Raw genomic sequence first — 12,970 nt, forward strand, 5'->3', positions numbered from 1 at the left:
CCCCTGAATGGAACATGACACTAGACAAATGAAAGATATTAAATAAATGAAAGATACTGATGAAAGATATTGATAGCTACATAGCAAAAATATTGATCTAATAAGGTAATTAAATATTAATAGTAATATAAAGAGAGAAAAAACGGTTGGACTCGTTACAAAATAGAGATAACAATACATTTCCTATGAGCTCTTCATGAAGCAACAAGTCGCAAGCACTAAGCAATACTAAGGAACTGAGCAACATCAAATGCAGCGGTAGAGCGCGCGCACACACACACAGTCGAGTCGCTCCTCCTACAGCTGTCTGACGCGGCCACGCGCGCGAGGATCGTTCGTTCGTTCAACCAAATCGCGACGCTGGCTGTACCGGGTCGTGAGCAATCTTACGACCCCATGTAGGCTATTATTCGGGCATAAGAGTAGGCGCTTGTGGCGTTTTCGTTGCCTAGGTGTGACAGCAAATAATCAAAATGCTTTCTTCACTGTTTAAGAACGATTCATGTTAAAGCAAATGGTGATTTAAACGGCATTCAGTCATGCGGACGCGGATTCATATGTGACTGGAGATAAACACTAACGTTAGATAGCTAGTCCGGATACTGCCCACATACATTTACAATGACGCGATTAGAAAGCGTATCGCTATCTGTTTGACCAATTGAACCGATCAAAGTGCAAACAAGAGAAACGCGAGGCTTCAATCAGAGAAGGTGAGGAAGAGGAATCGTTTGCTACAGGGATCACTAAAATTGACCACTTAATGGGCACAGATAACGGTAGGCTCACGCAAATGTCAGTACTGTAAAATGATTTGACGGGAGAATGATGCTATAACATTTGAAAATGATTTATAACGCAGCTTTAACCGCAAAGTTGATACGTTATGTAGGCTATGTATTAAGCAAATCTGGTTAAACATTAGGCCCAAATGTTTAAATATTATCAATTTGTTAGTCTGTCATAACACTAAATGTTGCAAGTAAGTAACGTTACCTAGCAGCAGCGTCCATATATTTTCCAATTTAAAATAAATCCAACCGCGGATTTGAATGGCTGAAAGGTAATAATGCGGGGTCAGAATGTCAGATTGTCCAAATTAAAAAAATATGTGCTTATTGTCATATTACACTGAAACAAGTTTTCAAATGCCACGTTTTCATTAAATACAACTATATAATGATTAATGAAAGGGATTTTGGGATAACTGGCCTACATTAACGATATAATGTTGATGTTCATTTATTTGAAGTAGCCTACAATCTGCTTTGTGATGCTGATAAGCATCATAAAGACAGGTTGTAAAATAGAAAGCCACACGATGAATTAAAGTTCATCAAGATAGGCATTTTTATTTTTAATCATCTAATTAACTGTATAGACAGCATAGTACATTACCCACAAAATACCACCAGGGTAACAGTACAAACACAAACTTAATACAGACATAAACTAAACATAAAATGTCACAAAACATTATAATGTATATAACTGATTAAGACAGAATCAAAAAATCAAAGTGCACAAGTAGATGTAATGAGTCACAAGAATTTCTGGAGACATCTTTTTACAGATTTTCACAGTAATATAAAGTGATTTTTACTATTAAAATCCATCAAGTATTTATATATTATAATTTATAATGATAATTCATACTTAATTTAACAGTAAAATTTAATTTATTCTTTAAATATATTTTTTCACTGTGTCTGGAAGGCAACTTACAGTTAACCAAGTTCTAAAGTAATATTGTTCCATGATGTTTCAATCTGAACAATTATGGCTATTAGCTGTAAACTCAAATCAACATCAAGTTAGCTGTGAATAATTATCAAGATCTGTGTAACAAAAGAGCGGCTAGAATCCATTTGAAATAACTAAACTGTCCTTCTATTAGATTATACAGCCTACTACTATTCATGTAATCATGGTTTCATTTTTTGGATTTAGTGCGAATATTTTCTTCATGCTCAGTGTAGAAGTTCAGTTGTTCATTAAATAAAATCTCATATTAACTACACATTCAAAATCACTCACCTTTGAAACCAAGACAAATATCCGAATACAGATACAGGTCACAGCGACATGCCACTAGCGTCTACCGAGACACTAAACCCATAACTACAAAAGGTCTGTAATAGAATATAATGAAATGCATCAAATGTTAGATAACAGAAATTAAACAGAGACATTCACAGGCCATTTTTGTGTCTCCACATTTAAAATATGTGGCATTTCAGCGCTAAGTTAAGGTTAATTTCTGATCTCGCTGCCTACTGAACTGTGACTGCCAGATTGCCCAATGAAGGTATTTCACCTTTTATGACACAGATTTACAGTGAGTGAATCTGACGGCTGAGGTCTTTGCTGCCTGCACAGGTTCAGGTCAATGGTTCAAATTCTGTACTAGCGCCTGCGGTTACACATATTTTCCTAAACTCAAATGTATTAAAATTTGACAAAATATTTTTACCACTTGCTTTGGTGAATATCCTGCTCAAATTACACAGTTCAACTGGAGTAGACATGTGATTCAGATTCAGCAGTTAAAACACTGAACAACCTTAATGTGAGACATCTCATAATGTTTCCTCTTCCTCCTCTCTGTTTTATCCCTTCTTTGTCAGTTTCAGATTTAAAGGGGAAGGAGGCGAAGTCTCAATGGAAGGAGTTTATCGAGGATATCAGTGTTTTACAACTGGTGATTTCATTTCTGTTTTTAGGTGAGACCTGTTGCACGTACACACACACAGACAAAAGACTAAGAAAACAAGTTACTTTTGGGTGCTATATGGAAATTTCCATGATGCTTCTCATTGCCTTGTGTGTTGAAATGACATTGTAAGATTACTACCAATGCTGTATGTGTATGTATATGCAGGAGTGTCCTGTGTCCTGTTGATGATCTACTTGATGTTCACCTCTCTGTGGCTCATCCCCATTCTCTACATCTCCTGGCAGATCTATGATTGGCAAACACCTGAGAGAGGTCAACCTATGACTACAACACACAAACACACGTGAATTGTTAAAGGGATAGGTCACCCAAAAATGAAAATTGTGTCATCATTTACTTACCCTCATGTCGTTCAAAATAGGGCTGCACGATTAATCGCAATTTACATGAAATCGCACTTAAACCAATTTGGCTTACTGCGATTATGAAATCGCAAAGGCTGCGATTATTTTTTATGCGCAGCTTGTCATTGATGCACGGCTCTGTAAACGCTGCTCCATCTGAAAGCACTGTGAGTTTGAGTCACTTATAACGTGCATTTGAAAAATCTTTCCAAACATGAGAAGCATTTGTGAACCTCTTGTCCAACAAAAGACAACATTTAATAACATGCTTTTACTCCAAACTCACTTCATAATGACAGTTGAGCATCCTTCTATGAGATGATGTGGCTTCTTACACAGAATAAGGCAGTCGTGTGTTTATTAGTCATGTTTAATCAAAGCGTTTCAATCTTCTGTTTATTCGGCTACAGCGATAGGGATTTACTGGAATGATGTGTGCTATCGCGGGGCTTATTTGGAGTGTCTGCGTGAGAGCGCCCTCTGGCGTTCAGATGGAGCAGCATTTACTACCGATCAGCCGTGCTGCACTAACAAGCTGCACATAAAATAATCGCAGCCTTTGCCAAATCGCGTGCAGTTTTATTGCGATTAATTGTGCAGCCCTAAAAACCTGTATGACTTTCTTCTGAGGAAAACAAAAGAATACATTCTGGGAAAGTCAATGGTCACCAAACCTGTCTGGTTACCAACATTCTTTAGTTCCACAGAAGAAAGAAAGTCAGACAGATTTGGAACAACATGAGGGTGAGCAAATGATCACAGAATTTTCATAGGCAGCAACTAACGATTATTTTGATAATCGCTTAGTTGGACGATTATTTCTTTGATTAATCGGACTTAAAAAAGCCCAATTTTCTTTTTTATTTATTGACAAAACATACTATTATACATCCTGCCCAATGCTATCCTTCAAACAAACCTGCCAACTGAATGCTATGATAACATATATAGTGAATATATCTATATGCAAAAGAGCGAAAAGGGCTATAAAGGAAAAGGACTGTTTAAATCCCTATTAAAAATGAATAAAAAATGAAATAAAAAATTAATTAAAAATGAAGATAGTAATAAATAAAAACACGAACTCAGTGTTAACAGATAATAGGAATGCTCTGCAGGAACACACACATTCACTCTGAACACAGTAAACTGTTGCTGTCATTTTTTATCCTGTAAATGTAAAGAAAAGTCTGAAAATATTCAATTACATGCTGTTATCCCATTACAGTTACCACTCTCATAAAATACTTGAATTGCATGTTGACTTTTAAACCTAATCCTCTGTTTGACACGCACTGAATCATTAAAGTCTAAATTTAACGCAGTCTGTCTGGACGAACCTTCATGCAAAATGGAAAATATTTTGTGTTGATTTGTAATACTTACAGTTAAGGATATAACCGTAAAATTAAGTTTGGGCTGATGAAAGATGAAACACATGACTTGGCAGTTAACATTTATTATTCTTGGGATTCCTGAAAACTCCAAACTTTTACGTTTTTCATGAGGAACTGTGTCATTACTTCTTATTGTTAAAATGAATGAAGGAAAAGAATGCCTTGATCTTATGTACTTTGATAGAGGATCTTAAACTTGCAGAGAAACTTGCTAGTCTTTTATTTCTTTATTATTTACTTGAATTTTCTTTATCTTATGCTATGATGCTCGTCAGTTGTCTGATTTAAGGGCTCTTATTATGCTATTTTATAATGTTGTTGAGGAGTCTCCTACAACATGTTTACATGCATCAAAGGTTAAAAAAACTGTTTAATTTCCTCATAATATAAATTTGAACATCATCACATTTTCAGTGACTCTCAAATGACTCGTCAAATGAATCAATCTCTCTAAATCCCCTTCTTTCCGCGATATACTCTGCTCTGATTGGCCAGACAGCTCAGTCTGTTGTGATTGGCCTTCAGTAAGACAGCGATAACGTAGCCAGTTAGCAGGAGACCTACACAATATAAAACTCAAAACGAATCTTTCAAGAGCAAGCAGTTTGTGAATCCTGCATTGAACTCTTGAGATTTGAGAAGCAGTCATCAGCGAAATAAAGGAAACACAGCAAAAGTTTAGGATTATACTGCTGTGATATCATGGTAAATATGAACTTTAACCACTGATTCTTCACATGCTCGTCCTTGGGCAGTGAAAAAAACTGGCTTTACCTTCACATTGTAGGCTAGAGCACAGCGTCTTCTCGACGTGATGCTATCCAGTATCCACAGGAATCAGCTGCCGGTTTGAGGTTCAAGTTTTCCCTGGTGTCTGCGTGCAATAAGTGGGTGGGCAATATGCTAATGTTTCGTCTTGACGTCACAACGAAACGGCTTATAACTCGATTCATTTAATTGACTCAGAGTCGATTCTTAATTTTGAAAGACAATAACTTTATATACGGTGCACTTTCAGATTTAAACCTTTGCAGGATGTTTCCATTCACTTAGCGTTATGTTACACACTACATGAAAGGTCATTTTCAAAAATCCATAATAGGGGCCCTTTAAAACATTTCACATTGTACCAGGCCAACATAGTTAAACATTACGCTAATGCATCAGCTAGAAGCCTACAATCAAGAATTCTCATGTTTTGGGCTGCTTGGATCACATACCTTTCCAGCAGCAGCTCACTCCGTTTCCTCCACTATTTTTGGACACATTATGTCCATAGAAAGACGCGACTAATCGATAATGACATTCATGTTAATGATTTTCATCATCGATTTTTATCGATTAGTTGTTGCAGACCTATAATTTTCCAACTAAATTCACAGGCTGACCTAAGATCAATTCAATTTTAAATATAAAAGAGCTTTCATTGTCTGATAGAATTAAAAAAAAAAAGGCTAATGATTTATATGTCCACTAGGTGGCAGAAGAACAAAGTTTGTGAGAAACTGGGAAGTATGGAAACACTTCCGAGACTATTTTCCTGTGAAGGTAAATAACACAATCATTATACCCAGTTACTGAAAAAATACATCAGTTGTTCTTCAGCCTCACCTCTTGAATCTTTGTCTCCTACCCTTGCTGTTCTCTCTCTCTCCCTCTTTGACTCGCTATTCCTTCAGCTGGTAAAGACTGCTGAATTAAATCCCAGTAAGAACTATGTTTTGGGTTGTCACCCTCATGGCATCATGTGTGTGGGAGCATTCTCATGCTTCAGCACAGACCGTAACGGATTTGCGGAAACCTTTCCTGGAATACGCTCCACGCTTGCAATCCTGGCTGGACTTTTCCGCCTTCCTCTCTTCAGAGAATATGTTTTGTGTGCAGGTCAGTAAAAAAAATAGCTACAGCAGAACTCAATGAGAGAGACAAGAAAACTAAGTGTTTCTCCAACTATTTCTCATTTTCAGGTCTGTTGCCTGTCAGTAAGAAGAGTTTGGATTACTTGCTGAGCCGTACTGGTGTGGGTAACGCTGTGGTCATCATCATTGGTGGGGCAGAGGAATCACTTACCTCGACTCCAGGAGTAAACACTGTAGTCATGAAACACAGGAAAGGCTTTGTACGACTGGCCCTTAAGCATGGGTGAGAAAGAGACAAGAAGATTGAGCACCAGTTGATTGAAATAAAAAGCCCTAGTTTAAACCAGGGAAAAACTAGTTTCATTTAACTATTATCTAATTTCTGACCCCTCTTCCAAATGCTCTAAATCAGTGGTTACCTTTTCTGATTCCAATAGCTCCTAAAATGTGTGACTTCAAGGTCACCCATTGTCAAATATGATATAAAAGACCACCAAGATGTTTCTGGTGCTTCTGCTGTAATAACAAAGCTGCTCATTTTCAAACTTTTTTAGTTACAGAAACTATGAGAGGCAGTTATATTAAAATAATTATAATTGCATTACATAATTTCGGAATCTTTTAACCAATGTTTTATAACCAATTAATTTATATGACTCTTTGGTAATTTGCAATTGCATTTTTAAAATGTATTTATTTTGTCTCACAAATAGCAACTAATCTACTCTACTCAACTATTCTAATTGATACCCTATAAAATATTCTAGAGCTTGACGTAACTAGACAAATTTCTATTCATTATAAAAATTTCCATGACTTTTCCAGGTCTATAAATCATACTTGTGAATTTCCCTCAAGACCATGAGAACCTTGTTTCTTAAATAAAAATGACAGTTATTGAGGGGACACACTAAAATAAGTACAATGACAGCATACATTTTGCTGAGTATATATTTGCATACGTCATTTTAAAGCTTGATTTGTCTTATTTTATATCATTTTAAGCTTTGAAAGTTTGCAGACTCCCCTTAGTCGGTCCTGCCCCCAGGTTGAGAAACACTGCTCTAAACAGAGGATGGCAATAATTTTAACTAGAAAGACAGGAGATAGAATTTGATTGAAACAGTAATGGAGAAATCATGGAAATCAGTTGGTAAAAAAAAAGTGTGGGAACCCTGGAAATTTCAGCAGTAGCAACTTGAAAGGTGAAATAAAATGTACACATATTATAAGCAGCAACTGCCAACTTAAAGGTGGTATCAGCGATTTCAGGCCCAAACATAAATGATCACATTCATCTAATATTTCGCTAGCTGCACGCCCCATAAGCATGCTGTCAAAAAAAAACGCGTCTCTCTAGGTAGCCTAGGCTCTGAGATCTGCACACAAAAACAGCTGTTTTCAGTCTGTTTGGCCAAACAATCAAAACCCAAACAAATAGTGTTCCAACCAATCACCGACAGGGGCGGGTGTTGAGATTTTCGCGTGCAGCCATCATAGGCAGCCGTGCACGAGCGCAAAACCTCACAACACCCGCCCCTGTCGATGATTGGTTGGAACACTATTTATTTTGGTTTTGAGTGATGTTGATACCAACTGTTTTTGTGTGCAGATCTCAGAGCCTAGGCTACCTAGAGAGACGCGTTTTTTTGACAGCATGCTTATGGGGCGTGCAGCTAGCGAAATATTAGATGAATGCGATCATTTATGCTTGGGCCTGAAATCGCTGATACCACCTTTAATACATACTTTTTCACTTTCACGTTTGACTTGACTGCACAATCATTTTTTTGCTGTGCACTCAGGGCTGACCTGGTTCCTGTGTACTCCTTTGGTGAGAACGAGCTGTTCCCGCAGGTGGTTCTGTCTGAGGGCAGTGTGGGTCGACGGCTGCAGGCTCTTTTTAAGCAGATTATGGGGTTTGCTCCTTGCCTCTTCACTGGGGGGCGCTGGCTGCTTCTGCCATTCAGACGTCCTGTCACAACCGTGGGTCAGTTCGAAAGATTTCTCAAATTATTTTTCTGGTTGCGACACTAACCAATCTGTCTGCCGCTGAAACGCTGAACTGTTGTATGATTGCAATGTTTCTTTTTGTCTTCCAGTGGGCCATCCCATTACAGTGCCACGGGTTGACAGTCCATCTCAGGAACAGGTGGATCATTACCACAGTCTATACATGAAGGATCTGTCTGAACTTTTCCACAGACATAAGACCAGCTGCGGACTGGCGGAAACACACGAGCTGCGCTTCATATAGAAATGATGGAAAACACAAAGTTAATGAAACAACTGTCTGGAAAATAATGTGGGACAGATACAAGAAGAGGAAAATGTACTTATTTTTGTACTGATGCCATGTGAACGTTTTAGCTTTTTAGAACTTCTCCAAAACTATGCTCCAAGCACAAAATGAACTAAATGAATTAATGCAATTTGGGCTCTAAATCACAATAATGCTCTATTCATATTGAACTGTATATGTGCCTTAACAGAACACACAGAAAAGAAATCAAATGATTGCTCACCTTCATCACAGTACTTGCATAGTTTTGAAGTTATTCCTGCTGAAGCACTAGAAATGTAATATTAGTTTTATGTTAGTGCTCAACATAGATATATGTATGAAGAGAATTTGGGGGCGGTAATTATTACAGTTCAGAATTATTTTAATATCGGATGCATTTTGATGCTTTTACCTTAAATTTGTCGGTGGCATTTATAATTAAAAAATCTTAAAAGTACCTCTCAATTTATGCCACATGGATCATAAAACCAGCACATTTTTACCACTTCTAGTCATTTATTTGTGTCAGACAACAACATTTTATAACAATAAGATAAACAATTATGTACATATATTTACATACAAAAGCTTGAAGAATACTTTGCGTTGAATTTCAAAACTTCATATACAAATACCATTGAACCTGCTGTGGGTTACTTTAATTATGATAAAAGAAATCCCTGAATAAACATGTTGTTTTTCATAGAACACGTTTTAGCTTTTGTAGCCATAATGTCTTTTCTTTCTGCCAATTGGGGAGATTTATTCCAAAAACAATTAAATTACAGTTTCCACTGTCATTCTTTATATATTTATGAACAAGCCAAAGCTTACTTGCCACAGAATTAACTCTGATTACAAAGCTTCAACAGCTGTTTTTGTGTGTGTGTGTGTGTGTGTGTGTGTGTGTGTGTGTGTGTGTGTGTGTGTGTGTGTGTTTGGCAAATGTTCTATCCATTTCATCTGATTAAATGGACTTTCAACTGAAGTACAGCCTATTTGTTGTACAGAGGGGTGCATGACCGATAGTTATTTTAGCATCCAGACCCAGTACTGCTAGTCATATATGCCTCAATATGTTTATTGTGCAGGGAAATAGCCGTGATGCTTTTGAGGAACATAAGCTTGTAAGAGTGCAGTATGACCCATGAGCTTGCTTTGCTTTTGATAGGAGTTCAGGACAGATGAACCGATCATACCGTCCACTTTAGACACCTGAAAAGACAAGGAGCACAATTCAACACATTTAATCTGGCCTAGTCCTATCAGTTTACCATATTGGTGTTTCATCTTGACCTTTCATTATGTTTCATCTTGACCTGTCATTATTTACTCACCCTCATATCCTTCCAAACCTGTATGACTTTCTTTATTTCTAGAAAAAGATTCTTCAAAATGTTTTCCGCAGAAAAAAAGAAAGTCATACAGATTCAAAATGAGTTTTTACTTTAAGTGTGAAATGACTATTAATATGTCTGTGTCATCTTTCCTTTTGGTGTCTGTGTGCAGTAACAAAATTGAGTTGTCTTGTTGTGTTACTGTTATCTGGTTTCACTTTTGAGGAAGTGTGTTGCCTTCCAGCCACACATGCATGAGCGAGTGTGTTACCTGGTCTCGTGGTGTGTTCCTAAACATCGGACACAGCAGTAGCGAGATCCACACGACACACAGGTGTAGTTTGAAGGGAAGCCACACACCGCACAGAAATGACGCTGAGGAAACTTAGAGGGCTCAGCACATGCAGTCAGATAGTTTGGACCCTCACTAACACTCAAGTCCTGGAAGAAAAAAAGAAAACAAAAAAAGTGTAAGAGGGTGAATGGCACGGAAATATTTTCAGGACTCCAAAAAGAAAAGAAAAGTAGATTTAGAATTAATCATAAGTTTACATTGTGACATTGTTATATTATGCCCCGGAATTTCACTTTTGAAGATTTATTTTTACATCCTGTTACAGTAGTGTCATAACAGTAACTTTTATTTAAATGCTACCATGATTTAAGAGTAATTTACAATTTTAAAAGGATAGTTCCCTCAAAAATGAAAATTATCTTAACTCACCCTCAAGTTGTTTCAAACCTGTAGGAGTTTCTTTCTTCTGTTGAACACAAAATAAGATATTTTGAAGAATGTTGGTAACCAGTACCCAATCACTTCCACTGTAGGAAAAAAATACTTTGGAAGTCATTGACTACCGTCAACTGTCTGGTTACCAATCTTATTTTGTGTTCAACAGATGAAAGAAATTAATACTGGTTTGGAAAGACGTGAGGGTGAGTAAATGATGATAACGTGTTAACTTTGGAGTGAAACATCCCTTTAATGGTCTTACAAATAGGTTCATGACTTTATGATTTTTTTTTTTTTGCGGTTTCTTTTGGGGCCCGTAACATTCACCATTAAAGTGAGGGGTGTGTTTGAGTTTCTCAGCACGCAGTGCTAATGAGTGAAATGCGCGATTGCTTTACCTCCTCCTCCAGAAGCGTCTGGAAGTTTTTGCGGAACCTCTGTTTAAAATGATCACCCCTTGTCTTCTTCCTCCGCTTGCCTTGAAATCAAAATAAAGACAACACAACCGTCAACGTTACAGAGTCGGAAAGAGTTCGATATATTTAATACGTGCAAATGGATGGGGATTGAACGATGCAAAACACCGACTCGATTCGTTGCTCTCGTCGAACTGCGGCAGCCGCTTGACGAGCTGCGGGAGGCTCGCGTGAGGGTCGTCCTGGAAGTTGTCTTTCTCGAGCGCCTCGAGCTGGCGGGTCAAACGGCGCTGGCGCGTGGCGCTGTCCAACACGCGCCGCTGGCCGGGATCCTGCGATCGGACTGAGGAGGACAAATCATCTGAATGTGCACTACAGCTGGATTTACATGATTACAGAATAGGGCTGATAGTGTTATGATGCATAGCTAGGCTGTTTACATGTTCTGCTGCAAACAATAAAACATGGGGCTAGGAAGAGATGTACAAGTATTGCGTTATATTTATTTAGGCCTAATTCATTTTTAGGCCTTATTCATTTTTGTTGTTGTTGTTTTACCATGCACTATTATCAGACAACTGATACACAGGAAGGCAAACATACCGGCTATTTTCTTCTCCGCCATGCCCGGAAGTTTAGTAAGAGAACCACTCTTTATCTTGTGTTGATTTGTGGTGGTTCTCAATCTGAGTGTGTGCACTACTGACACCTAGCGAACTGGAGAGCCATGATCGTCCGGCTAAAACACAGGCTAAAACCAGAGCCCGTCTACATTATTAGACATTCTCTGCTAAAACAGTGGTTCTTGACTTATTCGCCAGGGCCCACTAGATGGCCCCAGTAGACTTGCAGGGGCTGTCTTACATTTATTATAAATACTCTACTACATTATATTTAAATAACATGAGAATTAAACTGCTAAAGATCTGCTAAAAAATATATAGGCCTAGGCTACATGTGCATTCTCTTGAGAAAAGTAGCCTATAACCATTGAGCTCTCACATGGATGATTTTTCACAGAGCGGTATCATTTTGGCTAACAAAACTGACATTTTTTTAATTAGTCAGTTGGCTTAGATCAGATGATGATGATTATAGCATGCTACTAAATATAACTTAAAACATTTAACTTTAACTTTTATGATTTAATAAGTTAAGTATTTAATAAGCTAAAGTCCAATGTTTTAAGTTACACTATATGATGCATATAAGGAAGGAACATTTTATCTTCCTGAAGTTGGGTTCCTGAAGTTACAACACTCTCTGTCTCTGAAGATAAACTGATTCTGTATGTCCTTTAATTAATTTTCATGACTTCTAGATATCCCAATGGAAGATTTGTAAGAACGTGTTAAATCATTTGTAAATGTGCTTATGAGATGTTAAAACCGGATGGGTTAAAGGTTAAACAGATTGGAACATGAGTTTATTTTGGATTAAAAACCCAACCCAAAGAAGAATTGTGTCAAGCTAGGCTAATTATTTAGGTCACAGGTTCTTTTTTAATTTTAGACTTTCTAAATTGTTGTAGGCCTGTTTTCATTTTATTAAGTGTATGAAAGAGAACTTGAGTACGCCTATACAATAATAAAGTAACACAATTAATCTTTTGTTAAAAATCCATACATTAGGCTATTACACACCTTAACTTACAACTATAGGCTAACTTTTAAATGATTTAATAAAATGTTTATTTTCTGCTACCGATTATTATGTAGCCTAAGCAGTAGCCTAATTATAAAACAGACGCATGCAGCCTATTGTGCTGTAACTGATTTTTAGACGTATATTTAGAGTCAAAACGAAACTGAAAGAACATTAAGCTTGAATCAAATAAAAACGAAAATGTTGCTCAATGACTCA

The 12,970-nt window shown here is 37.3% G+C and overlaps 2 protein-coding genes across 4 annotated transcripts; one reads left to right on the plus strand and one right to left on the minus strand.

The window, feature by feature from the left end:
- The first annotated feature begins 260 nt into the window (after window positions 1–260).
- On the plus strand, window positions 261–9,607 carry mogat3b (monoacylglycerol O-acyltransferase 3b). 3 transcript variants are annotated; one of them, XM_081366199.1, is made up of 8 exons: window positions 261–779; window positions 2,634–2,723; window positions 2,882–2,989; window positions 5,956–6,026; window positions 6,158–6,362; window positions 6,446–6,620; window positions 8,143–8,327; window positions 8,440–9,420. In XM_081366199.1, exons 1-8 carry the CDS (start codon window positions 764–766, stop codon window positions 8,592–8,594), a joined length of 1,005 nt encoding a protein of 334 aa, XP_081222325.1. In that variant the 5' UTR covers window positions 261–763; the 3' UTR covers window positions 8,595–9,420. The 3 variants fall into 3 exon arrangements, with proteins under 3 accessions (XP_081222325.1, XP_081222324.1, XP_081222326.1); XM_081366198.1 differs by having other exon boundaries at window positions 276–779; window positions 2,628–2,723; window positions 8,440–9,607; XM_081366200.1 differs by having other exon boundaries at window positions 345–713; window positions 2,628–2,723; window positions 8,440–9,327.
- Window positions 9,118–11,823, minus strand: znhit1 (zinc finger, HIT-type containing 1). The gene is made up of 5 exons (XM_081366201.1): window positions 11,711–11,823; window positions 11,280–11,450; window positions 11,090–11,169; window positions 10,230–10,399; window positions 9,118–9,836 (listed from the first exon to the last, which is right to left on the minus strand). Exons 1-5 carry the CDS (start codon window positions 11,730–11,732, stop codon window positions 9,815–9,817), a joined length of 465 nt encoding a protein of 154 aa, XP_081222327.1. The 5' UTR covers window positions 11,733–11,823; the 3' UTR covers window positions 9,118–9,814.
- Between the last annotated feature and the right edge of the window lie 1,147 nt (window positions 11,824–12,970).

The sequence above is a fragment of the Scardinius erythrophthalmus genome, assembly GCF_964197995.2.
Source record: "Scardinius erythrophthalmus genome assembly, chromosome: 5".
NCBI classification, from domain to species: domain Eukaryota; kingdom Metazoa; phylum Chordata; class Actinopteri; order Cypriniformes; family Leuciscidae; genus Scardinius; species Scardinius erythrophthalmus.